Source organism: Lutra lutra, chromosome 5 (genome assembly GCF_902655055.1).
Source record: "Lutra lutra chromosome 5, mLutLut1.2, whole genome shotgun sequence".
Lineage (NCBI taxonomy): Eukaryota > Metazoa > Chordata > Mammalia > Carnivora > Mustelidae > Lutra > Lutra lutra.
Window position 1 is genome coordinate 80,329,566 of NC_062282.1, and position 27,349 is coordinate 80,356,914.

Below are 27,349 nucleotides of genomic sequence, written 5' to 3' on the forward strand. Positions count from 1 at the left end.
CCTGATTCAGAGGCTGCCAAAGAGGCCTCAGCCCTTCCTTGGCCTCCCAGAGCCCCCAGGCTCTGGAGCATCATATTCGAGACTGGTCTTGGTGGCTTCTTCCTTCTTACAACAGCCCCCCCACCCCGCCCGCCGCCCCCGCTCCCCCCCCACCAGCCCATCCCTCAGGGCAGACCCAACCACTAGTCTCTGAATGTATTAAAGGGATCTGGGGTCGGGGTGGGAGAGGCTTCAGGCCCTGCGAAGCCGCGCGTATAGGAATGGATGAAGGGGCGCCTGCGACCTCCCCTATACCCACGGTCGATCCGGGTTTACACGGAGGCTCATCCAGGATTAGTCCCTGCGCTCGACTAATCCCAGCCGCTGAACCGACCCTAGGGTCGAGGAGCCAGGCTGGTGGGGGAGGAGGAAGGCGGGCTGAGCGGAAGCACGCGAAGCGGGGAGGGGCACCCCGGGAGGTGGGGCCGGGAAACCCGCTGATCCGGTCTCTGTTCTTCGACCTCTCTGGAGCGGGTGTTTACCCGGGAGCCGGACGAAGGAGACCCAGGCCGCTCGGGCCCGGAAGCAGGGGGAGGGGAAAGCACTCGGAGACGAGATGAGACCTTTCCAGGTCCCCTGAATCGACCTCCAATCCTGGTTCCTGACCGTGGGAGATAGCGACCAATAGCTGTCTCCCGCCCTTCTCCCTTCAATTCCGCAGTTCATACTTGTTGCCAAATGAAGGGGGAACAGGAAAGGATACCAGCCCCTTGGAAAAAGGAAGCAGCACAGCGTACCCTTCCCCAGCGCTCCTCATCGCGCCCCTACCCCACCCATCCCTAGTCCGCACCTCAGCTCAGGGTGGGGCCCTGCCGGTCCCGCACATTGCATAGGTTGGGGGAGGGAGGCACTTTGACATGCATGTTGTAGATGTCTGTCCTCCGTCAGCTTCCTTTTGCTTCCCATTCCAGAGTGGCACCGATTAATCCCAATGGGTCTCTCTTCCCTCTTCTCTCGGCCGCGTCCCCTGGCTCCCTCCAAGGCCTCTATCCCAGAATGAGTCCCCAGTCTCCCCGGGTCGCAGGCCTGAGGGCCCGGAAGAAGTGAGGTGGGGTCCGGTTTTCACACTTTTATTGTAAAGCTCGGGAATAATTACACGGGTCTTCCATTGACAGCTCAGCAAACAAACCGGAAACGAACCGAACCGGAGAGGGTAGGGGCGGTGCCTGCGCATGCTCGCGGCGGGGGAGGGGGGGGGAGGTCAGAGAAAGAGAAAGACGGAAAGAGACAGAAATCATTACAAATCAACGGGATTGTGCTCGCAGCGCCAGGGATGGGGTGCGGGGGGGAGTGGGGGGCGGGGCGGGGGCCCTTCCCGGGAGGAGCGAGGCGGTGGGAAGTGGCACGAACCAAGAGAAACACGACCCCAGTGTGGGCATCCGACAGCCCAAAACCCCCCTCCCCGAACCCCACCCCCCAACACACGAGAGAGACACGGCCCCCCTCCCCACTCAGGTAACCCGAGGAGACACAGTCTCCCTCTCCCCACGGGCAGACACCCCCACCCGGGAACCCCATGGGCGAGACACAGTCCCCCCCTCCCAGAGAAGTCCCGCGTGGAGACGCCCCCTAAGAGACTTTCTCTTGGCCAACATAAGCCTTCCCAACACCAGGAGATAGCCCACATCCAGGGAGGAAATGGCTCCAGCGGCCGGATCCTCAGGAGAGAAGTATCCCCAGCCTCCAGGAGAAAAGACAACTCAGAGCTGTCCGTCTCATCCCAAAAGTGCTGCAGGTCAGAGACGTCCCTAGAGGAGAGATGCAGGGAGGGCCAGAAACATCCCTTCCCAGACATGCTTCAGAGATAGCCCCCTTCCCTGGGAAGAGAGATGGCCCAAGACTGACATGCCTTAAGTACTCCCAGGAACCCTGGGAGGAAAACAGGCTCCCCAGAGAGCCTGGGTAGGGGGGAGACATGCTCCCATGGTCCCCAGAGGGAATACATGTCCCTCCAGAGACTCCCAAAGGGAGAGATAGGGCTGAGGGAGCCCCCGGAGGTGAGAGATGCCCCAGAGACCCTCCCCCAGGGATGTGAGACAGGCTTCAGGGACCCCAGGAGAGAAATACGTCCCCATATACCCTCCCCCTACCAAGAGACATGCTCTGAAGTAGGGGGTTGGGGACCAATTAGGTCCCCTCTAGGAAGACACTGACTGGGTCAGGCTGGGTTTGAGGGGGGTCTCCTCTGGCCAAATGTCGCCTGTTTGTACATAAAACTGTACGCGACACAAGGCATTGGGGAAGGGCTTCATAGACCTAGGACCAATAGGGGTGGTCCCTGGTGCTTTCACCCATCCCCTGCCCACCTTTGGTTTCACCTCTCGAGTACCCAGGGGGTGACAGACTCAGCGCCCTGACCCCAACCAGGGGGCTGGAACTCTGCCTTTGCCTGTAGGAAGGGCTCCTCCTCTGTGCTTCTCAGCCCTCCCAGCCACCTGGGCTACCCCCTTCCTTCTGGCTTCTCCATTGTGCAAAATGCTCCTCCGTCCTTCCACTTGGTGCTCAGGGGCCCCCAAGACCAGGGCAGGGTGCCCAGGCCACCAGGGGCTTCCAGGGGAGTCCACTGATTCCAGGAATGCTTCCTGGACTGCCCACTCCACCAAGCAAATGGGCCTCATACAATCTTCTTGCCAGAACCCTGACCTCCAGGACACAGGACAGCCCTTGAGGCCACTGCCCCACCATCTGGGCACACCATGTTACCAACTCTACCGCTATTGCACCTGCCCTGTTTGTGCAGGGGGAAGGAGGCTCTTTATCAAGCCCACAGCCCACTTCTGGGCTTCCCCCAGGGAAAGGAGCCTTTGGCCAACCCCCAGACCTGGTTGCTGCCACCCCAGCCCACTCTACCCTCTGCCCTCAATAGAAGGGCTGTGTATGCTGAGGCTACCAGCCTAACAATGCTCTCCTTCCCAGCACTGTTACCCCAAGCCAAGTTAGGGGCAAGGAGCAGAGAATAGGGTGATTCTTCAGGCCCCTGGCTTTCCCGAGGTGGAGTGGGGTGTCTGGGGTTACAGGAGTCAAGACCCCAGCAGCACAGCTCCCAAAGGCACCAGACAACCCAGCAGCCTGTACCCACCCCTCCCACCCTTGGGCCACCCCCCAAGCTTAGACTAAGTCAAGCAAGGGCCATACCCTGAGTCTCCAGCCTCCCAGCCTGGGCCCCTGGGGAGCTGGAGAGGTATGGGCCAAGGCAGTGGGGGGATTTCTGGAAGGAAGAGGGACTGAGGCCCTGAGATGGCCACAGTGGGAGATGAGGGCTCTGTAGGATGCCCTTCACACCCTGGCCCCCTGAGGTGCAGGAAGGAATCCCACCTCATCATGGCTGACTGGGCTTCTCTGCCCCCCAATCTCCCCACCCCCTCCCCCAGGGGACCCCTGACCCTGGCAAAGGGAAGCCCAACTGGAAGAAGGGGGCCTGGAGCCCAGGGTGCCCTGAGGCAGCCCTTCCCACCCCCTGAGATCAAGGCAATGGTGGTTTTACAGGCTGACGGGTCAGTCATGGCAGGGGCTGGGGGTTGGGGGGCAGGGAGGGGGCAGGGTGCAGGTTCCCCCTATTAGAGGCAGCAACCAGCCACCCCTTGAGCAAACCTTCCTGCTCCCAACTCACCCAACCAGGCCAGAGGCACAGTCATCCCACCCCTGTCCAGCTGCCCCCCACAGCCTCAGGGCCCCTCTGTGATGCTCATCTGGATGTGGGGGGGCCAGCCTGAGCGGGGATTCCCCCCCCCCCAGGGCACAGCGCAACAGTTCCAAAAAAATAGAGATTTGTATTTTAAAAAAAATTAAATAAAAGCCCAGCTCTGCTGATAGGCGAATGTTACCCCCATCCCCACCCCCACCCACTCACTGTTTCCCTGGCCTGCACCCCCATCCCACTACGGCCCCAGGGGTATTTACAACATGGAACAGTAGAGGCCTGGGGTGGGGGGCACTGCGGCAGGGAGGAGGGGGCACAGAGCAGCCTCCCCCCACCCAGAGGGGTCCCCCAAGACAACACAACATCAACAAGAAAAGTTGCAAATCAGGCAGAAATGGGGACATCATTCCAAGGTCCTTATATACAGACACTGCATGACCAGCAGGGAAGGGGGGTGCCCAGATGGGATCAGGCAGGGGCACGTGGCAGGCAGGTGGGCGAGCCCAGGAGCAGTATAGGAAGACAAGGCCTCCGGCCCACTCCCACCCCATCCCCACCCCACCTTTGGTAACAAAAGCCCTTCAGGGAGCCCCTGGTGGTTGAGTTTCCTCTGGGAGTTCCCAAGGAGAGGGGCTCCCCAATTCAGCCCTGCAGCAGGACTGGAATGGGGACATCCTGTCTCCACCCTGGTCGGCCATGTGGGAAACAATGAGTTAAAAGTGTGTTGCCCACCCTTGACTCCACCATCTGCCCAAAGTAAGGGGGTGCTCCCTGGAAATCGAGGGAAGGGAGCCTAGTCATTATAGAGGAGCCCTCTTGGGCACCAGCTGGGGGGAGCCCCATAAAGGGGAAGAAGGGCTCCCAGGTGCTGGGGGATGAAGTGAGGAGAGAGGATCTGGACCCTGCTTGGGGGAAGGGCCTGCGTGGTCATGAGGCCAGTACTCACCCCACTTGGGGTCCTGGCTGGGAAGTCCACGCTGAAGGGGGTCAGGAGCAGGACCCTGGAATGGGCCCAACTGGGGCCTGGCCGGTGGCTGGGGTGGGGTATGGCCACCGGCCAGAAGGGGGCTCACAGGTAGATCTCACGCTTAGCTGTCTGGGCAGATGCCGGTGTGGCTGCAGGTGGGAAGTCCGAGGTCTGGGTCAGGGGAATTTCCTCCAAGGTGGCCGAGTCCTTGCAGGAATCATGGCTACTGTGGGAGAAGGCACTGTAGGAGGGCAGGAGGCGCACGGGGGCCGTTTTGGTGTTCCGGTCTTCCGGGGGGCTGGGGCTGCCGGCACCCACAGGCTCCTGCCCTCCTCGGTCCTGGTAAGGCACGAAGGTGGAGAGTTTGAGGGCGCTGCTCTTGGTCCGGCGGCTGGGAGATGACTGGCCCGGCATCCAGCATGTGTCAGAGTGGCCAAACTCGCTGCACTCCTGGGTACATGTGCCCGTCATGGCAACATCAGGCAAAGGGCGCAGGTCTGTAAAAGAGAACGGGGAGGAGAGTCTTCAGGCACAGTAACATTGCAAAGCTCCCTTCCAGGGCTTCCCATGGGCACCTCCGCCCTGCCTCGGGACAGGGGTGCATGCCCCTTTTGCCCACTGAGTTGGCAGGCGTACACACCCGCAAATAGACACACAGCCTCCTGCCGCCCACCGCAGGCTCTTCTCTCTCATACAGTCTACCCTGAAATAGATGCGTACTTCCATCCTCAGCCACCCTCCAGCTCTCCTATCAACACACCCACCAAATCTGCCCTCCGACAGGTGCACAAACACAGAAGCCATCTACACCCTCCCTCATCTATCTCCAGACAGACTTAAAGAAGCAAATCTATCTTTAGGGGTGAGGAAACCCCCATCCTCATTTAAGGGTCCAATATCTCTGTCTGTCTGTCTGTCTGTCTCTCTCTCTCACACACACACACACCTACCCTCAATAGACACGACACACAAATCTATACTGGGCTTCTCCCGCCTCAGATGAAGGTGGGCAAATACCTTCCTTCTGAATCCCTCCCAAACCTCACTGTGCTCCCAGCTATCCTAGAACCCCACCTTACCCCAACACAGCGAGGCCCTCCTTTAAAGGGAGAAGGTAGTGGGGAGTTCACATAGAAGCACACACTCGCATTCTCACAAGCACACTCATGCAACCCCTCCCCACCGCACTCCAGCCCCCTATGCCAACCACCGCCCCTGGCCTAGCCCCGGCTCCCTGCCCAGAACACCCACGGGAACAGGAGTTGGCCGCCTGACATCAGTAGCCAGTGTGGTTGCTGGGCAGCAGGGGTCTCCATGGGAACGGCTGGGCCAGGAGCACTTCCTGTCATAGTTGTCCCTGTCCCGCCCTTGCTCAGGGACAGTACCAGGCGGTGACCCTCCCTCAGGGACATGACTGAGCAGAACTGCCTGGGGCCGGGGCTCCCCTGGTATCACCCACCCTGGCTTGGCCTCCTGCCAGTGCAAGGTGAGGAGGGGACAGCTCTGTCATTAACCCTCAAAGCACCAAGGCTCTTCAGCTCATGGTTGGGGGACCCAACATGGCATAGAGCAGAACAAGGTCACTGGTCGGGCGGGGCTGGGTGCTGGGCCAAGTCCCACAGACCCCAGACCCCAGAGCAGCTCCCACATACCTGGCACTCTGCCTCAGGGCCTGCTCCGGCCAGCCGGCTCTGCGCGGGCACAAAAAGGACGAGACGGGCATGAGATAGAGCACGGAGGGGCAGGGTGGGGTGGAGGGCACTCTGAGACCTAGGGCCTGGAATGTTAGACAAGGGCCCTGTGCCTGAGGGGTGGGGAGTAGAACTTTTCATCTTTTGGGGGGGCAGTTTGGACTGAGGGAGAGGGCAAGACCGAATGACAGCTCCAAGCTGGGGAGTCTTTCAGTCCCAGGGGGAAGCTTCTTTGTTCTCCCCCTCCAGAGGCTACCATGGATCCCTTCACACACACACACACACACACACACACACACGCATATTCATCACACACACACATTTTGAAAGTGCACCCACTATCCATTCCCACACTGACTTCTGCTCTGGCCCAGACCTTCCTTCTGCCATCACCCTTCAAACCCCTCCCAGGCAGGCCTCTCCCCTCCCCAGACCTCCCCACTCCCTTCCCTCAGCCAGATCCTGTCTGGTTCCTCCCCTCAGGGGATCATCATACCCTCTTCTGAGCTCCTCTGAGCATCCAAGGGCCCCTTCCTTTTCTCAAGGCCCTCTGACCCCATTAAGGGACTGTCATGACTTCAAGGTTCCCTCCAGTTTCCCTCAGTGCTGCCTGAGTCCCTGTTCCCAGGAAGGCCGCACACTGTGGTGCCCAGGGCAAGATCTTCGGAGTCAGAGTAGCCTTTGCATCCCTGCCAGCTCTGTTACTTCCTCTGTCTTACTTTGGGTAAGTGACTCAACCTCTCCGAGCCTCACGTTCCCTGCACTTGTGAAGAGAACAGTAAAGTTCTCAGATCAGAGAGCAGTTGTGAAGATTAAATGAACATATAGCTGAAAGCACTCGGCTCAGTGAGCGCCGCTGAACATACAAGAGCTCAATAAATGGAGGCTATTGTCCAAGTCTCATCCCTGTTCTCTACTCCTACCCATTCCCGGGGTGCCCTGTTCATGCTGAAGCTCCTCACCGTTCTCGGGGTGCTCCATCTCTCCTATGCTGCCATCGGGGGTGGTGCGCTCATAGTGGTCCTCGGGCAGAGCCAGGGGACCGAGTCGGGGTCCCGAGGATGACTTGCTGGATGGCGTCTCAGATTCCTCCAGGCCACTGTCATAGTAACTGTGCTGGGACGGGTCCTGCAGCTCTTGGGCCTGACTGGTGGCGGAGAAGGTGACGCGTCGGTGAGGTAACTGCGGGGAGAAGGAGGGTCACTGCTGGCAGGCCAGCTCGCCCTGGGGGGCCCACCACCAGAGTGACCCCCAGCCCCAGCCAGGCCCGCCCCAGAGCTCCCGGCCCCCCAGGCCTCAGCAGCAATAGAGAAGAGGCCCAGCCCCCTAGCACAGCAGCGCCCCCAAGAAAGCGCAGACCGCGATGGAAGAGTCCCTTAATTCTGGGACAGCTCCCAGGAGAGCCAAGTCCACACACTGCAGGTCCCACCACAGCACAGGCCCCAGTGTTATTGTAGCCCCCAGGCCACCACAATAAGCCTAATCCAGTACAACCACTTGTCACAGCACAGCTTCCCAGTATCGGCACAGCCTTTAATTCCAGAACAGCCCACTCCAGAAGAGCACAATACCAGCCAACTCCCCTAATTCCAGCATAGCCTCAGTCAGGAGCAAGCTTCCGGATTTCCAGAACAGCTTCCTTAAAGCAGTATGGACTCCTCATTCCGAAAGAGCTCACCAATACCAGTGCAGTTCCCTAATATCCAAACAGCACCCCTGAACTTCAGCTTCTCACCTGTCTCATTGCTCTTTAACTTTCCATTGCCTCCATCCAAAAGAGATCCCAGTGTCTTTCTGATTCTTGGTTCCCAGCCCTGCTTCGAGTTGCTGCAAGCAGCCTCAGGACTCCCTGCTGCGTCCCCTCCCACTTGAGTCCCTTTGTCCCCAACTTCATTCCCCTCTAGAGAGGCCTGGGAGTAGAAAAGGTGGGAGGGGAAGAAGGAAAGGGAGCCTGGTAACAAACCGGGGCCCCTCGGGGGTGGGGAAGCAGAACAATGGAAACTCCCCCATCCTCCAGATCAGGAAACAGAGTATTAACTGTAGGGTACAGGGCCCAGGAGGACCTGGGCATAGGGGGAGGGGCCTGGCATCCATCAGCAATTAGGAAGGCTGGCCTCAAAGAGAGACTCCTTCTAGGAAATTGGAAGGAGCTTCTGGGAGGGGCCGTGGCTCAGTGGAACCAGGACTTAGAAGCCTGTATGGGGGGTTGGGGTGGGGGTAGTGGAACTGGGACAGGCTGCTCCCAGCCAGCAGCCCTGGGTGCCTGCCTCAGGTTAAGGATCCTCCCAAGAACCTGGCAGCCTCAACTTGGCACTTGGTACAACCAACCAGCCACTGAAACACCCACCTGGGACTGCCACTGATTTTGCTGCCATCCAGACATGAGGAGTTGTGGAGGGCAGAAACCCAGGGCCCCCAGAAGCCGGGGGATGGGAGCAGCTCAGGCCCAGGCCCTGCTGCTGCTGAGTCTCCAGGCTCCCTCTAATCCTCTAGGACTTCACTGGTGCTTTGTCTTTACTCTAAAACCCTCAGTAGGAGCTTATCAAGAAGGCTGGAAAAGGGGACCCCGGGTTTGCAGACCCATCCTCCGGATACCTCCTGATCCATCACAATCTTCATTCCATTCAAGGCAGCTGAGGTAAGCTGTTGGGAAGGCGGCTCAGAACTGCCTTCCCAACTTGGCTCCCACCTTATCTTCAGGAATAGACAACCCTTCTCGGGATCCATGTTGTGATCCAAAACACCAAAGAGTCAAGGTGATGACAGATGAGGTCCCCACAATTGACCTGGGGCTGGGATGTGGTAAAGGAGTCTCCAGGAGGGGTCTGCGGGCAGACTGGTCGTCCAGTGCTTCTCTTCCCAGTTTTCCCCAAGATGGTAGCTAGCGGCCTTCCGTCCCCCAAAAACTTACACCTGGTCATCCAAAACTTGTCACTTGGGCCTTTTTTCCTATGATTTTTTTTTTTCCTGTAAAATGGAAGGTTGGGCATCCTCAACTCTAAACATTCCCTATAATTCTATCACTATCATATCTTAAAAAGCCTAGATCCAAAATCTCTCTGACTCTGGTCCTGAAGTTCTAGACATTTGCTGGGTGTATTTCCTATTGGCTGTCTCTACTGACCCTTCAGATTCAACAAGTCTGAAACTCAATTTCATTTCACCTTGTGCATGGGCAACAATTTCGTCACTATGCCATCACCCAGACACAGAAGAATGATGTACACCTGGGAATCCTGGGAGCTGTCATACCCATTCCCCCAAATCCCTACCCTATATCCAATCATCCTTTGAGTCCTAGAGGTCGTTTCTCCCCAAGTTTAGCCAAATCCACCCATCATCCATTGTCCCCACGGCCACCGTCCTTTCCGGACCTTGGAGTTTCAATCCTATACATTCACCTCTACCCCATTTATAGCCACTACATGCTCTGGTGAACTTTCTAAAACTCAGTTCACCCAAAACTCATGAGCTTTCAGGGGCTCCCGTTTCCCATTAAGGAACTTTTGGCCAGGCATCTGTGCACTCTACAACCTCCAGTTCTTCCCATCTCATCTCTCAGCTCTCTCCTACACCCTCCACTCCAGCCCTGATGCTACCCTTTCTGCCTCTCCCTGTCCCCAACTTGGCCATGCTCACTCCTGCCTCAGGAGCCGGCTCACTCGGCTGAACCTCCTGCCCAACTCCTGCTCGCCACTGAAGAGCTGGCTCACGTCTGACATTTTCCTTCCAGGAACCCACTCCCATGTCCTGTGTGGGTTTTCCCACACTGTGTTCCTCAAAGGGAGGGGCACCACCGTCAAATAAATTTGGAAAACCCCGAGTTACACAAAGTTTAATGGGTCCCCCACCTTTGTTGCAGGTGTTGCAGAGCCTTTAATAGGCTAATGTGATAGCGCATCTCTTACTCCCCAAACGGACTTAATTAGGGGACTCCTCTGGTAAAGCATTATGGGTAACAGCAGACTCTGGAAATCAGATTTCCTGATGCTTTGTGTTTGAATTCTGAGTCCAGCACTAACCAGTTTTCCCTCCTGGAAAATGAGCATTGTAATGACTTATGTCACCAAGAGTTATGAGCTTTGAATGAGCTAATTCACAAAAAGTGCTGAGTATGGTACACTGCACCTTGTGTAAGGACGAAAAAATAGTAGCAGCTAGTAGCAGAAGGAACAGTGGAACAAGCTGGGAAACTTCACTAAGGCATTTCCCACTCCACATTTAAGAGGCTCAATTGCCTCATCTTTTCACGTGTGTTATCTCTTACGAATATGACCATGTCCCCTCAGGGTCTAGTACCATGCTGATCACACAGTGGGAACTTGGCCTATGTGTTCTGATGATGACAATGGTGTTGTGGTTTGGTTGTGTCTTAATGTGGAAGGGAGGTGTTCACTGTGGCTCCGTGGATGTGTTGGGTTGCAGCTGAGTAAGGAATAATCCCTGGGAAAGACAAAGCGATGAAGAGGCTAAAGGAATAGAAGAAAGAGCGACCCAGTGGCAGCAAGGATGGGAACAGAAGAGAAAAAAATCGTTGGTCAGGAGCTGCTGGCGGTCCCCCTAGAGATGCTTATTTGTCCAGAAGAAATGGGATGCAACTAGATTTCACTTGCCCCTGCCCCACTCCTCTAAAGCCCCCAGGACTGTTTACTTTGGGGGTACCCCCAGGGCATTGGGGAGTTTGTGGATGGAATCAGAGTAAAGAGCTGGTGCCTTGGACCTCCTGGGAGTGTCTCAAGCCTCTTCAGTCGCCATGGAGACATGTTGCCTCTGGCCTCAGAGACTCCCCCAGGACCTGAGGCCTCTCACCCAGGCTTTAGCCCCAGTGCCCTGCAGGCACAGCCAGAGACAGGGCAGACCTAGGACAGCAAGAAGTGAGAGACGGAGAGAGAGAGAGTGAGTGAGAGCCAGCAGCCCAGGGTAGCGAGAACAAGGAGCTAAAGGGAAGGGAGGATGGGCAGGACTAGGGTCCCTCAGCTTAAAGTCAGAAGGGAGCACCCTAAGAGTAGGGATCCAGAGCAGGCCAATCCAAAGAACTTGAGGATTCCCTCCCTCTCCTTGGGTCCTCCCTCCCAGTAATCCAGGCTGGTGATCATGGCGGGGACACGCAGGGCAGACCCAGTAATTGCTGGGCATTGAGCGATGCTGGGATGAAAAAGCTGGGAAAGGGACTTGGAAAGATCTTGCCCCAAGGGAAGGTGGCTGGTGTAATCAAGGGTTTCTCTGTCTTCACCTGAGGTGGGCGGGCTGCAATTCACCCTTACCAGGTGTTCTGGCCCAAGCTCGGTCAGGGGCTCCTCAATGTGAACATATTGGAAGGGTAAAGCCCCAGCCAGTGGACAAAGGGCAGGACCTGGGTGCCTCTCACTTGAATGCACCTGCCCTTTCTTGGGGAAGGATGTTGTTCCTAGGGAGATGGCCTCCCAAACACAGAGTGAGAGGACACGTTGTCAGATGGGATGATGGTAAATGAAGATAGGACTGGGGTAGAGGGCAGGTCTGGGAAGTAGGAAGGGGCAAAGAGAAGGGATAGGGAAATTGGGTAGGGACCTAAGGACAAAGGGCCGTTTCCAGTCTCTCTCACTCCTTCTCTCAGTTCCAGGAAAATAAGAAACCAAAACTCCAAAAATAGAGAACTTTATTGTCAGGGATAAGTGTTTGGGACTGGGGAAGGGGAGCCAGGACCCAGCCCCAGGAGCCTGGGGTGGGGAAGAGGCTAACACAGCACACACAGAAGGCACAAATAGGGAGGCCCCCCTCCCTGACAGAGCCCTACCCAGTTACCCAATAGGACCCCAGGTCTCCCTGTTTCCCTTCTAGAGAAGCACCAATAGGTGGTCTCAGCTAGAGACCCAGCTTTGGAGTAGACTTCATTTTCCCTTCCCTTCCCCCCTTCTGCCTCCACCCCTTCTGCTCATCTGCCCATCAGCCCCCACTGGCAAGACCCAGCAGCTGGGTCTAGTGTCTTGGGAATTGACAGTCACAGGCCTCTCCCAATTGGGAGGGGGCAAGGAGAATGCCACAGAGCACACACCCTCCCTCAATTTTCACTCAGTCTAACTCTCTGTGCCTAGGCAAGGCAGCAGGGTCATCACCAAGGCCCCGGCATCCCCAGATCTTTGGTCCCACCTCCCACCACTGGCTTGCGTTGGCCCCTGTGGGCTGAGGAGCGCACAGGTCTGATCCACCTGCCCCGTCACTCCCATACCTCGGTCCAGATGGCCCCATGGTAGGGGTGGGGTAGAGGCCGGGGTGTGCTGAGCCGCAAGGGCTGGCCTACCTGCTTGCTGGGGTATTTGGGGGGGTTGGTGCGGTAGCTGTAGTCGGAGTACTGCTCAGAGCCCGTGGATGTGGTGTCACCAGTGCCCACAAATGTGTTTGCGGGTGGCAGGTCCTGCACCACTTGGTGCTTCTTGGAGGCAGAGGGTGACTGGGGCTGCAGCTGGATAGAAGGCAGTGGGGAGTTCGAGCGGTAGTGGCGGCCCAGGTCAGGGCTGCCCGGCGGGTAGTTGAGGGGCAGGTGGATGCGGGGGCTGTCTCCAGGGGCATCGCTCATCAGGTTGAACTTGAGGGATTTCTGCAGTCCAGCCTCATCCTCATCCTCCACTGGCTTCACAGGCTTCGGGGACTTGCTCTTCTTGCCCTTGCCTTTGTTTCCCTTGGAGGCTTTGCTGCTGGGCTTGGGGGCATATAGGTCCTTGGTTTCCTTCTTGCCAGCCTGGTAGCCACTCTTGGCCTCCCGCTGCCGGCAGTAGCGCACAAGCACTGCCAGGGCAATGAGCAAGGCCACGGCCACCACACCGGCCACCACTCCAAAGAGGATGTTGCCACGTTGTTTGGAGCGCTCATATTCTGGATCCCCAGCGATATCAATGTCCAGTGGCGTGTCCAGGCTGTGGCCCAGCAGGGTCTCCAGAAGGGTGCGGTTGGCCAGGGTCTCATTGACGTAAAGGTGGACCAAGGCCGTGCCATAGCGCGGGGGCTTGCCACGGTCACTGACTTTCACCACCAGGCGGTGCAGCCCGTGATGGCGCCGCTCAATCTCCTTCTCAAGGGTGATGGCCCCTGAATGGGATCCAATCTGGAAGAGTCCGTAAGGGTTGCCACCAGCGATGCTGTAGGTCAACTCCGCATTGACCCCGGAGTCAATGTCCTCGGCTGTCACCTGGCTGACCGTCTCACCAAGACGTGTCTGTGGGGTCAACAGCTGGTGGGAGGTGTTGGAAGGGGCGGTGATGAAGGGTGCATTGTCATTCTCATCCAGCACGTTGATAGTGACACCCACATATGCTGAGCGAGGTGGGACACCCCCGTCCACTGCCTTCAGCTGGAAGGTGTAGGTGCTCTGATGCTCCCGATCAAAGCTCAGGCTAGAGAGGATGGTGCCTGTGCCATTTTGGATAACAAAATCACCATTGTCCTGCTCCACCGTGAGCTGTACCCGGGCGTTCTCCCCTTTGTCCCCATCAATGACGGTTACCATGCCCACTGGACTCAGTGCCGGCATGTTCTCCATCACTGAGAAGTTGTAGCCACTCAGCATAAACTTGGGGTCATTGTCGTTGCAGTCCAGCACATTGACAAGGACGGTGGCTGTGCCCTGCAGGCTGGGACTGCCCCGGTCAGCTGCCACCACCTTTAACTCGTAACTATCCCGCTGTTCCCGATCAAGGGATGTCTTTACCCGGATCTCTCCAGTGTCAGGAGAGATGGTGAAGAGGCCCTTGGCAGCTGGCTCTGGCTCCAGAGAGTAAACCAGCTCCGCGTTAGAGCCTGAGTCGGCATCGCTGGCAGTGACTTCGGCGACCACTTCACCCGGCTTGTTGTTTTCTGGGAAGGCAACCTCAGTGACACTCTGGGTGAACACAGGGGCATTGTCATTGACGTCTACCACCTGCACCTTGAGGGAGTTGGTGCTAGAGAGCGGGGGGTTGCCAGAGTCCACAGCCACAATCTCTATGGTGTAGTCTTTGACCTTCTCATAATCGAGTGGAGTGGTGGTCTGTAAGAAGTACTTCTTTTTGCTGTCACTTCCTGTCTCACTGGCCTGGCGCAGCTGGAAGGGCACGTCATTTGCCACCACACAGGTGACAGCTGCGTTCTCTCCCTCATCTCGGTCAGAGACCTGCACCAGGGCCACGGCTGTCTCCTCTGCCACATCCTCCGAGATATTAGCCATCCCATCTTGATGGGTCACCAACCCTATGCCCCGGATCTCAATGGTGGGGGCGTTGTCGTTCATGTCCTTCACAGTCACCACCACTTGGGCACGGGCACTCTTGGGGTTGGTGCCTCGGTCCTTGGCGAGCACGGAGAAGCGCAGGGTACTCAGGTCCTCGCGATCCACAGGGCCCTGCACAGTGATAAGTCCAGTGTTCCTGTCCAGTCGCAGAAGACGCCTCACCACCTCAGGCGCCTGGTGGAATGTGTAGTCGATTTCTGCGTTGGCACCTTGGTCCGAGTCATTGGCCTTCACCTACAGGGCAGCGGAGGAAAACAAGGGAAGCCGGGATGGGTTAGTCTTGGGATAATGGGATAGCACATTAAGGAACATGTGTGCTGCCTTTGCAATGAGCATGGCAGATACAATTCGTCTAATGTGGTACCCTTTCCAAAAGCAACACATAGACCAACTGCCCTTTTCCCAACCCCGACACAGGGCAGACAGTACTGATCTCGTTCCCTGAGGAGCACAGATGCAGCCTGCAAATCTTCTGCTGTGTTACAAGAAACTAGCAGAGATGGGACAGCTCTGCTTACCGTTCCTGTACTGGTGTGCCCCAATCTGGGGATGCGAAGCCAGCTAGCAACTGGGGTAGCCCTTCCACCCAATTAAACGGGCCTTCAACCTTTCCAAAGAGCTGGAAAGGTGTGGCATGTCTGCCTGACGTGAGCACAATACCCATGTGTGCGCGTACATGTATTCTGAGACGGGGGGTATATGTGAATGTGTGAGAAGGTATGTGTTTGTGCAGGTATGTGTTTGCGCACGAGTGGAGACCCACATGCCCACCTGGAGGCCCTAGGGGAGGGAGCTTCGTTCGAAAGCAGTCACGTAGGGATATGGGTCAGAAGGAGCTGGCAAGGCCATGGCTCCCTCAAACCGGGGAAACCGGTTTCAGCATCTTCTCCTCTGGCTGGTGCTGGCTAGGCACCAACTTGAGGAATCTGGGCAGCTGAGTCTGCCGTCGGGAGGGAGGGGCTGGTGCGGGCCACAGAGCCTGCTGGCAGCGGGCTGGGCTCCCAGCATCAAACAATGAACTGTCTGTCCCTTTGCAGTGGGCACGCCCTCCCACGCCAACGCCGACGCACACTCGGCCCAAGTCTATACAAACACGGGTGGTGATGGGGCAGCGGGAACCTGGTGGGAATGGCCATGAGGTACCACTGGTAAGGGAGAAGTGGGTGTGTGTGGGGGAAATGGGGAGGACAGGACAGGTATAACCTGGCAGAATCTCTCAGAGACACAGCAGAAGAGTTCTGGGTTCAAATCCCAGCTCTACCACTTCCTAACTACGTAACCTTGGGCCAATTACTCCATCACCCCAAGCCTCAGTCTACAAATGTATAAAATGGGTTAATAATAGAACCTATTTCATAGGGCTGTGGTGAGAATTAAATAATACTTGTAAAAATGCCTAACACTGCCTGGTATGTGGCAAGTGCTCCCTAAATAGCATTTATCCCTCCTTTCATCCACCCATCCACCTGTCCATCTCTGAAAATCAGTGCTAACACAGTGCTAGGCACCGTGTCTAGTGGGGCCTCATACCACTGCTAGTCTCCTCTCCTTCCTGTTGGGAACCAGAACTTGTTCAACAGCGGAGACATCTGGGCAGGGCATCCTAGTTATTCTGGGCCTTTTTCACCTCTGTGAGTGCCAAACTGTTTCTTCTCCTCACCCCGCTGTCCCCAGTCCATCTCTCTGTCACCTACCTTTCCCTTGGGATTCCCACTTCTCCCTGTCTCTAGACTGCTCACCTGGCTTCTTACCCACCTCTCTTACCATCTTACCTCCCTTTGTCTCTGTGACTCTTCACTTCTGTCCCTGTTTCCCTCCCCGCCTTGCTCAGCTCTTTCTGCGTCTCTCCCATCCTCTCTTTTCTGCTCCTTCTCAAACCCCATCTCTGCCTACTCTTCTGCTTTGGCCCCCTGGAAGGGGGTGTAGCTGTTACACACACAGGATTCAGAGTTTGCAGCCGGGCTGTTGGACATAGCCAGAGTGGGATGTGAACACAACAGCTGGGGAGACCAGGCATCAAGTTTCCAAATCTCTGTGGGCTCAGTTTCCCATCGGTGAAATGGGGATAATGCTTACCTTGAACTGTGAGGATTCCATGACATAATACACATAATGTGTTCTGAACAGTGCCTGGCACCCAGGCTGTTATTATTCACCATCTCCGACTGTCTGTCTCCCTTTTCTTCCACAGACTCCCTTCTACATGTTCAAGTCCACCAGCCTCTAAAAAAAAGCCTAAAACTCCTCCCCACGCCCCACTTCAGTTTGAGGACATAGAATGAAGGGTTTCCCAGGACCATAACGGTGTACAGGGCAGGCTGAGCCCTCCTCAGCTCCCTCACTTCAAAGACAGACAGCTTCAGCCCAGGGGGAAGGAGAAAGGAGCTGGGGCTGGCAGGAGGCCAGGGCTGAGATGACAGCGGGAGATACGCCCACCTGTCTGCAGGGACGCTTTCTTTGCTCCCTCCCAGGCCCTGGCCCCACCAAGCTGTCCAGCCCCTGGGGCAGTTCCCATGGAGAGGGGTGCTGAGAACTTCAGCAGAGGCAACTGACCCCCCACTGTGCCAAGCACCCCATACTCACGAGCACCCTTGCCTAGGGAAGGAAGCTGGTGTACAGAAAGGCATCTGAATGCAGTTTTCTAGAACTCTGAGGACTCACTTGGCTCAAATAATCTCATCTGACTGTCAGGGAGAAGCAAAGAAAGGCTCTGTCCTCTAGCTTCAGGAAAAGTCTGGTCTGGCTAAGGGGCTGCTGGTGGAGAAGATATTCTCATCTCTGGAGAGAGTGTTCTTATTCTAACTTGGCTGGCCTCGCTGGAGAGGAGGATATCATTTGACTTGGGAGGGGGTTTCACTTCTCCGAAGTTTCTCCAGTTTGAGTCTGATTTGAGGATGAGGGGACTACTATTCCTACGCTGTCACTCTCACTAAGTAGCTTTTTTTTTTTTTTTTAGATTTTATTTATTTATTGGAGAGAAAGCAAGAGAGCATGAACATGAGTGGGGAGAGTGGGCAGAGGGAGAGGGAGAAGCAGATTCCACACTGAGCAGGGAGCCCAACAGGGGGCTCGATCCCAGGACCCTGGGATCATGACTTGAGCCAAAAGCAGCTGTTTAACCAACTGAGCCACCCAGGCATCCCTCACTAAGTAGCTTGATAGAGGGAAATAATATCACCTGCTGGGATAGGAAGGTCTCACCAGATCACAGTACCCTCGAAGTTTACCCCTGAGTGAAGGGAACTATCACCAGCCCTGGCCAGGCTCCCATTTCCTGAGGTGGGAATCCTGACAGTTAGATGGAGGGACCTCTCACCTGGATGACCGAGTGGCCTATGGGGCTATTCTCAGACAGTTCAGCCTCGTAGGAGGGCCGCTCGAACTTGGGGGCGTTGTCGTTGGTGTCAAGCACAGTGACGCGAAGCAGGGCACTGCTGGCACGTGGGGGGCTGCCGCCATCCTGCACCTTGATGGTGAGGTCATAGGAATCCCAGCGCTCCCGGTCTAGGTTGCCCATCACGATGAGCTGTGGCTGCTTCCCCTCCTGGTCCTCTGCCACCTGAAGCCCAAACAGCTCCTGGGCCTCAGGCCCGGCCTGCAGCTCATAGGATGCCACACCGTTGGGGCCGGTGTCGCGGTCAGAAGCCACCGGGATGGGGAAGAGTGAGCCAATGTTGGTGTTCTCAGGGATGGGTAGCGTGATGACTGGCGAGGCGAAGTTGGGCGTGTTGTCATTGATGTCCTGTACCTCTATCTGGCCCTCTAACAGCCGAGGACTGCCGTTCTGCACGAGGTCCGTAATAGACACCTCAAACTCCAGGATGCAAGGCTCACCAGGGAGCTGGTTCTGGCATTCACGGAGCCCCTCGCGGTCAATAGACGTCTCGGTGGTGAAGATGTCTCCCGTCTTGCCATCCACCCGCAGGTATGGGGCGCCTACCTCTAGTTTGTACAGGTGGCCCACGTCTGGAAAACCATAGTCTGCAGCAAGGCTCCCAATGAGGGTGTTGGGTGGCTGCTCCTCCTGCACCTTGTACACCACCCGAGTGGCATGGCCTGGGGATGCCGCCAGCAGAAGCAGCAGTGCCAGCGGCAAGGGGGACAGCAGCAACCGTTGCCCCCCGGGGCCTGGGCTGGGCCTCGGGGGCCCCATCCTGGCAGGATCTAGAATCAGGAGGGCTGCAAGGAGAAGAGGCAAAATAGGAGGTCAGCTGGGAAGAGGAAGCTGGCCCTGAGGGTTGCCCAAGCCAGGCCCTGACTCCCCTTCTGCCATCTATACACTATCCCACAAAGAGAGCTCAGCCCCAGCCCAGAACCCCGATTCCAGAACCCAGAACCCTGAGTTTTACTCACAGCTGGGTGTAGCAGCAATGTCTGCCCCAGCTGGAGGAGCCGGTAAGGGCCCAGAACAGGTATAGAGTAGCTCCCGCCCATGGAACGCCCTGACCCTGCTGACATTCCCTCCTCCCTGCTCTCTCTCCTGTGCTTTGCCCAACACCTCCTTCTCACCAGCATCTTGCCTTAGTCACCCATGGTAATTACCCTGATACCGAGATACGGAGAGACAGCAAGTGGAAGGGTAAGCCCTTAAGCACCCCCCACATACATGATAGGAAAGAGATACAGGCACTCTTTATGTTCCCTGGACCCCATGCTGAGGGCCACTCAGGATGGTTGGAGGGAGTGGGAAGGCGTCTCGTTTCTTTTCCTTCGGAGATGCTGGTCAGTATATGCGTATGAGATATGACATGTCAAATCCCTCTTTTCTGACAGTAATCACCCAGATTGCCCAATGCCCCCACCCCCATGAAGGGTCAGCTTAAACTAGGCACCCATCAAGGCTTGGAAACAGAGCTGAAGTGTAGGAGTCAGCCACCCACCTCCCCCGAAGCACACTGCCCCCAGCTCTGCCCCCAGCTGGGTTCCCAGGACTCCTCCTCCTCCCTTCCTGCCCTGTTTCCACCAGGGGTGGGGAGGTAGGGGGAGGGAGACACTGACGGGTGTGTGGAAGAAGAGTGCAGAGTTCAAGATTGGGGTTAGGACTGTGGTCAGGGCTGACTCGCCCTGGAATTGGCATTAGGAGCTGCCCTAGCCTGTCCTTAGCAACTGTGAGCCCAGCAGGTCTAACTGGGATGGTGCTGCCAATGCCACCACCAGCCTGTTCCTGACCACTCCCCTCCAAGTAGGCTCCCAGGCTCTCAGTAAACATCTGGCCCCTGTCTCATACCTTGCCCCTCCCCCTTTGACGTGTCCAGTCCCATCTCTGACGGGTTTCTCTGTGCCCACCCCCACATCCTTCCAACTGGAGCCCTCTATGCCATAGCCAGCCACAAGCTGCGCCCTGACCACCCCAATAACCCACTTCTCCCTCATCTCTCCCACCCCCCAGCTTTGAGGCAATGCACCTGCAGACCCCAGCCAGCCCTGCTGCTGTCCCAGTCTGGATCCCTTCCTTCTCTCCAACAAAACCATGGCCAGCCCCTCTATTTAAATCCAAAGTCAGGCCCTGCATTTTCAGCAGAGGGCTCAGGCTCATTCTCCGTCCCCCACCTCCCCACTTGCACCTGAAATACCTGACCCCCCCCCCCAAATCCTACCCATCCTTGTCAGAGACCACACCTACCCCACTGAAGGCAGCCCCTAATCCCCCAGGAAGCCTTCCCAGGCCTCTCCAGCCTGCTGTGACCTCTCCTTTCTCCTACTCAGAGCCACTATTGTCTGCCCTAGTCCCAAGGCAATGAATCACTGAGCTGCCTGGACCCCGCCCACCTGCCAGTGTTGTTCAACCCCAGTACTGTGCACCTATTCCTGTGTTCTCTGGCTCTCCAGACAAATGCCAGACTTCCTGAAGGTAGGGCCAGACTCTCTACTCATTCCCCTGCCCCAACAGACGCATGTTCACAGAGCTGGGCACCATGCATTCAACAAATGTTTACTGTGCACTTACAATGTGTGAGGCAATCTCCTGGGCACTGGGACACAGCAGCATACAAGATAGACTCAAAATCTGCTATCATGGACCTCACAACCATTCTAACTCAATGACTATTTGTCATTTTTGTTTGGTTGTAATCATTTGGCACATGGAAGGAATCAGGGTGGAGAAGACATCAGACTATCCATTTCCTGGATGCTGAACAAGAGAACAATGATTTAGGGCCTCAGTTTCCTTATCTGTAAAATGGGAACAACGCCACCTATTTCCTAGGGAGTTTGAGATCACATGGGCTAAACGCCTAGCGCATACTCTAAGTACTCAACAAATGCTCCCTCACAGCACTTATAATTGAAGTTATGTAGCTGTTAGATGGGAAATAATTTGTCAGTTGTCTTTCCTACAAGATTGAGCAGAGATGAGAGCCTCTGCTTTGTTCCTACAGCCTCAGGACCCTGCTCTGGACCTGGCCTACAGTAAGCACTCAGTAAGAGTTCCTGAAAGACCACTGTAGCTCTCAGGTTTAGCCTATCCTGGCACTTTCTGGGTGGTCACTGCCTATTTCCTTGCCCAATTCCCTTATTCCATCAAGAACCTACGGGCGTCAAATTTAATCCTTCTCTCTTTAGGACCATAGCTGACTCTCAGCAAATGCTCAGTGAACACAGATTCCTTACAAAGTCAAACACTTCACTTCTTTTTTTAAAATTTTTTTAAATTTTTTTTTTTAAGATTTTATTTATTTATTTGACAGAGAGAAATCACAAGCAGGCAGAGAGGCAGGCAGAGAGAGAGGAGGAAGCAGGCTCCCTGCTGAGCAGAAAGCCCGATGAGGGGCTTGAACCCAGGACTTGGGATCATGACCTGAGCCGAAGGCAGCGGCTTAACCCACTGAGCCACCCAGGCGCCCCCTTCACTTCTTCACATAGCACTCCCAAACCACACCTCCTCCCCGGTCTCTCCCTGCCAGTAAAGTGCCCTACGTGTCAGAGGCTGTTATCAGATTAGTGTTGTGCTTGTTCCTCGTTGCAATCTTAATCTCTTTAAAGGAAGGAAAAATTTATCGAATGATCCAAGTGGATCCACCCTCCAGCCACTATCCATCTACCTGCACAGATCTGGCACAAGGCTCCTCTTACTTCTAAACTCCAGCCTAAACACACCCCCGGGAGGACGGTCTCCAGGGAACCTCATTCCCTTCTGGGCACCTTAGCCTGCCTTCCCTCCATGGCAAACACTGAGTGGGTCACTCCACACACCAGTTCCACGCCTAAGTCTTGGCAGGGTGGGGGCTCTATGGGAATTACCCTAAACCTGACACAGAGGAGAAATAAGGCAGTGACTGCTTGCTTCCCTCACTCTCTCCAGAACACAGATTCTTAACCCTTTTAGATCAAGTCCCCTTTATGAATTTTATGAAACAATGGGACAGATTTTTCCAAGAAAAATGAATGCTCACAAATTTTGGCTGTAAATTCAGAGGTCTTGGTCTGACAGAGTCAGGGTGACTGATTTGTAGCAGCTCCAAGAGCTACAGATTAAGCCCATTCTTCCACCTCTCAGGGTCACAACCCAGGGCTCTAACCCCTCAGGCCTCCCAGGCAGCACACACACTAGAAGCCCCCCCACCCCATACACACTCTTTTTCTGTCTCACTCATTCACCCTGTCACCCTCAGGACATCCCTTACCTCCAGCCAGCAGAGGAATCAGGAAAGGATTATGGTGTACAACTTGGAGTCAGAAAGAGGACCACAGAGAAATATCCAAGGCCAGGAATGTATGGGGGAAGAGGGTGTTTCCAGGAGGTAGGAATTTGGGGGAACCTGGGTTTGGAGGGGTGGCTACCCAGAGTGCAGGCAAGAGTTGAAGAAGGTTTAGGGCCCATGAAGCACCTAGAACATTCCTTTAAAATGAGTATTATCTGCCCCCACCAATTCTGATTCTGGGGGAGGGACCTGGAGAAACCCCCAGGCAGTAGGGTGGAGGCAACTGGACGCACTATCAGGAAAAGACTAACTCTGAGATGTGCTAGGTCCCTGGAGTTGAGAAAGAAGTGCAAATTCTACTGTCACCTTTGCCATCATCATCACCGTCATCATTGTCACCATCATCCCAGCTAACACTCCCTGAGATTTTACTCCATTTACATACACTATCCATTCTAATCCTCCCCACCCTCCAAAGTGGGTACTTTATTATTATTACACTGCTCCCCATTGTGCAGATGATAAAATTGAGGCTCAGAAAGAAACACGAACTGTCTCAGGTCACAGAAGGAGTAAGCAGAGTCAAGATTTGAGAAATAAGAATGCCTCTTCTCATCCAGAATCTGGGGAAAAGTCTGGATGGGGGGGGGGAAGAAAATCCAGAGAATTCTCAGAGGCTAGAATATGTTGGCTGAGTAGCCCCCCACCCCCACCACCCCATCCCTGCGCTGCCAAACTTGCCTGGCAAGGAAAGAGAGGGCTTAGGGTTCAAGGGATGTACAACCCCAGTCTGAAGCTGTCCCCTCCCCCACCCAGAGGCCCCGGGGATGCAGGGACACAGTCAGAGGAGCCAGGAGCAGCAGTGAGGTAGCCCTCCCTTACCCCTGCCCCCACCATCCCTGAACTTTGCCCAGGTATGGTTGCTTATGGAGAGTCATTAGTCTTCAGGCACCTTCTGAAGCCATTAGCTTTATCTGCCCTTGCCCAGGCCCTGGCTGCCTTCCTAACAAGGGTGTCCCCACCTCTGCCCAGTGACATAGGCACCCAGGGCCCTGAGAAGCAGAGCTGCAGCTTGCACAGTGACTCATTCTTCTCAGGCCTGAGGAGAGCAGTGAGGTGTGAGGGGACAGAGTTCAGGGAGGGCCAAGGAAACCGCCATCTGTGTCAACATGTTAGAGAGGGGGAGAGGATAGCAGTGAGGGTTCACCCGGAACCTTCTTTACCAGCCCACCTCAGGGACCAGGGTCCACTTTCTGCTGAATGCTAAAATACCCAGAGGCAGCCATCCACATCCCAGTGACCAAGTCAGCTGTGACCCCCCCCTTACCCCCGCCCCCACCCCCGCACTGTTGCACAACAGCCACTGCCACCGTGGCTACAAAAACCAAAGGACAAAGCCAACCTCTGGGAGAGTAGGGTAAGCCTTAGTGGAGCTGTGCAGAGTGGGGCTGTGCGGAGTGGAGCTGTTCAGAGGCTTCCCACAGTGAACATGTGCATGGCCCTCAGCTCCTCTCCCTGCTCTTGCACAACCCTCTATTAGCACCTGCAGGGCTTCTAGGCACCTGCATGCTCGAGTCAGAATGTTGGGGATCAAACCCTTGCTCCACCACTTCCTAGCCATGTGACCTTGGCCAGGTGGCTTCACCTTTCTGAATCTGCTTCCAGATCATGAAATGGAAATAATCAGTTCTGCCTCTTGTTAGTTATTTGGGAGATGAGATCCATGGCATTCAGATCTATTATATTGTAAAGGACCAGTACATATATAAAATAACTGAACAGGGCTTTTTTCTTTATAAATTATTTTTTTTAAATTTTTAAAAAGATTTATTTATTTGACAGACAGAGATCACAAGTAGGCAGAGAGGCAGGCAGAGAGAGAGTGGGAAGCAGACTCCCTGCCAAGCAGAGAGCCTGATACGTGGCTCGATCCCAGGACCCTGGGATCATGACCCAAGCCGAAGGCAGAGGCTTTAACCCACTGAGCCATCCAGGCGCCCCATGAACAGGGCATTTTATTCCCAGCACCAGGCACACAGTAGGTGCTCGCTGGTTCAGTAAGTAAATGAACCCATCCCCTGCTAGTTGGGAAGACCTTGGAAGACAAGGGTGGTGTGTGTCTTACCACTGTGCGGCATCCTCACCCCCCACTATGGGCCGGGGCAGATAGAGCCAGCAGGTGCTCAAGACATTGTTGAAAGAATCTCACCCTGCAGCACCAGCCATCCTTGTTCAGGGTAGGGGCAGCCGTACCATCTCACAAGGGCCTCCCCCATGTCCTACCCCCACCACCAGGCCTTCTCCTGGTGCTTCCAGCCCACTCCTCCCAGCAGTTAGCTCACCGTCTCTCTCTAGCCCAGATCCCCTGACCAAGTAGCCACACTAGCAGCCCCTCTGCCAGGAAGAGGCCAGACCAGCAAGACACCCTCTTCCAGCTGAAGTCCCTCTGGGAATTGGCTTGGGGGAGAGGGGAAACTAAAGGCTGCCAGAACTGAAACCAGATCTGCTCCCCTACTACACTACCGCTGCCTGTCTTCAGAGGCCCTTCTCACCCCTCTTCGCTGATTCCATTCCATGCCCTGGTCTAGTTGTAATTACAGATTTCAATCCTCCTAGACCTCCACATCAAGAAAATAACCCCTACCTCTAGGCTGTCACAAGCACCTTCTAAGGGCACCCTCTTTTCTGGCAGCTACGGAAGGTTGGCTCAGAGCAGGTAATGGTAGGCTCCCTCTGTGTTTCAGCACGGTGGCCTGGACTCCGTGGCCGCTGGGGCAGCCCCCTGTCTACACCGCTGTGGTCAGCGGGTGCTCCCCGCACACGCCCAGAGCATGGGCGTCTCCTCCCAGAGGATGCAGTAGTGTGTGTGGGGGGGGGCACTGTTCCTCCACCAACCTCGGACTCGGACTCGGGCGGCCCCACCCCCACCCCAGCGACACAGGCCTCCCAGAGCTCAAGGCGAGGTGGGGGTGTGGTGAGAACCTTGGCCAGTAGGCCCCCTGAGCCTCCTGCCCCCAACGGCCGCCACGGGGAATCCCTCCTCCACCGCATCTCGGCCCACTGCCTAGGGTCCCCAGCAAGCGAGCGTCGGCGGGAGTCAAGCGGCGGGCGCCGGGAGGGGGCGGGGAGGGAGCCGGCGCCGGAATCACAAAGCGTGGCGAGCCAGGCCGGGTGGGGACATTCTCAAGAAACGGACCCTCTCACGGCTAGCGGAAAGGGGTCTTTGCCCCGCACTCAATCCTCAAAGACCTCAACGCTACACCGAATATTTCCAGCTAGAAGAAACAGTGGCCAATCACTGCTGGGGAAACTGAGGCCAGAAGTCTGGGCTCCCGAGGGTAGCTGAGTCCACCTAGCCTACCAATTCTGCTCCAGCGCGAGCCGAGATCTCCCTTCGGGCCCCAGGGCTTTGCGGGTGCACGCGACTCTGGCCTACAGCGGGCACCTGGCGGAAGGGGCGTCCAGGTGTGTGAGGGATACAGGTGTGCGGGACCCAGGTGTGCTGGGGCCCCAGGTGGCTCTCAGAACGCAGCTAAATGGCCCGAAGAAGGTCGCAAACACCTCCTCAGGCTCCACTCCCTGCAAAGGGACCCACGGCCTTGAAGCCCAAGGGAGCGGGGATGGCGCGGCCTGCCAGTCCAGCCAGTTCCGGGAATACCCGGCCGGCCCGGCCCCGGAGTGGGGGTGGGGGAGACGCAGGCGGGGAAGCCGGTCCGGCCAGCCCCCAGGGTTCCCGCGGCGCTGATAGTCACAATAACAGTGTCTTGATTAAGATGAAGGGACGCTAGGGGCTCGCCCGACCGCCCCTCATCTTCCCAGAACGCAATCTGGCCTCCGAGGGAGAGAGAGCGAGCGTGTGTGTTTGTGTGTATAGGCTGCAAGGTGTAATGTGACACTGTTGGTGTAAGGTGTGTGACACCCAGTGTTAAGATGTGTGAAGCAGTGGATTCTGTGTTCTCGCCCGTGAGGCGCCGCTGTAGGTTCTACTTTCTGTGTTAGGGTGTGTGCTGTCAAGGCGTGTGCTGAGACACTGGGGTGGTGTTTATGTGGGTGCAGGGTGGGGGGGAGCAAGGGAGACCTGTGTTGTGCATCTGTGTTCTGGCCAAGGAGTGGGTAACATAATTCATGTTAGGGTGTGTTCCTTAAAGGAATATGTACGTGCGAGGTTAGGTTTTGAGTGTTCATTTGCGAACTGTGGCCGCGACTCTCATACATGAGGGCATGGGATTGTGTTTGTGTGTCTGTGTCGCCAAATGTCACACTCGGTTGTGTTCTGTTGCTCTGTTAGGGCCACGGGTTGTGTGTCCGTGCTGCTGAGTGTGCAGACGCTGAAGCGGATTCTGAGCTAGTGACGGTGCCCCAGTGGGCGCTGGTGTGCGGGAGGTATGTCTGTGTGCACATATGTACGGATGTATGTATGCGTGTACGTATGTCCGTGGTCTGGCCCTCTGGGTGCCCGCGGGGAGCTGGAAGCGCCTGAGTGATCCGATCTGGTCGCCCAACAAGTGTGTGTGTGCGTTGTGTACGAGGGTCCTTGCCGGCTTCGTCCCCCCCTCAAACTGGGGGTTGCGCGCTTCGCCCAACCACCTCCATTCCGCGCGCTCCTAGAGTCTCCTTATTCCCCGTGGCTTCAAACGCGCAGGGGTGCGGGACGCCACGGCAGAGGTCCGGTTCAGCACCCCCTCTCCTCTCTCGGTTTCTCGCCACGGACTTTGGAGGCCAGGGTGCCCCGACCTCCACGCCCGGTCCGAGCTCCCAGCCGCCCCCACCTCAGCCCAGCGCGCTGAGCACCTCCCGGGCCCTCGTGGCCTCGCTCCGCTGAGCGCCCCTCCCTCAGCTCCCGCCGGCTATGGCCGCTCCCGAGCGGGAGCCGCCGCCGCTGCCTCCACCGCCACCGGATCCTTACCCGCCTCCGGGCAGCGCCGGCCGCCGGCCCTGCTGACCATGAGCCGCCACCTGCCCCGGCCCCGGCCCGGGCTGCGGCTCGGCACGGCTCGGGCTGGCGCTGCGGTTCAGGCTCCGGCTCCGGCTGGCTCTGGGCACAGCAGCCCCGGCGGCTTCGCGTCCGCGCCGCGCTCCCGCTCCCCGAGTGTGTGAGGCGGCGGCGGCGGCGGCGGCGGCGGCGGC

At 56.5% G+C, this 27,349-nt stretch overlaps 1 protein-coding gene across 4 annotated transcripts; it reads right to left on the bottom strand.

Annotated features, from left to right (window-relative positions):
• Nucleotides 1-1,093: 1,093 nt before the first annotated feature.
• On the bottom strand, nt 1,094-27,349 carry PCDH1 (protocadherin 1). Of its 4 annotated transcripts, XM_047730138.1 has the most exons (6): nt 27,129-27,349; nt 17,896-18,758; nt 12,618-14,813; nt 7,300-7,519; nt 6,299-6,337; nt 5,009-5,143 (listed from the first exon to the last, which is right to left on the bottom strand). In XM_047730138.1, the coding sequence occupies exons 1-5, from the start codon at nt 27,166-27,168 to the stop codon at nt 6,312-6,314; spliced, it is 3,345 nt and encodes a 1,114-aa protein (XP_047586094.1). In that variant the 5' UTR covers nt 27,169-27,349; the 3' UTR covers nt 5,009-5,143; nt 6,299-6,311. The 4 variants fall into 4 exon arrangements, with proteins under 4 accessions (XP_047586090.1, XP_047586093.1, XP_047586092.1 ...); XM_047730134.1 differs by lacking the exon at nt 6,299-6,337 and having other exon boundaries at nt 1,094-5,143; XM_047730137.1 differs by lacking the exons at nt 6,299-6,337; nt 27,129-27,349 and adding an exon at nt 24,867-25,147 and having other exon boundaries at nt 1,094-5,143.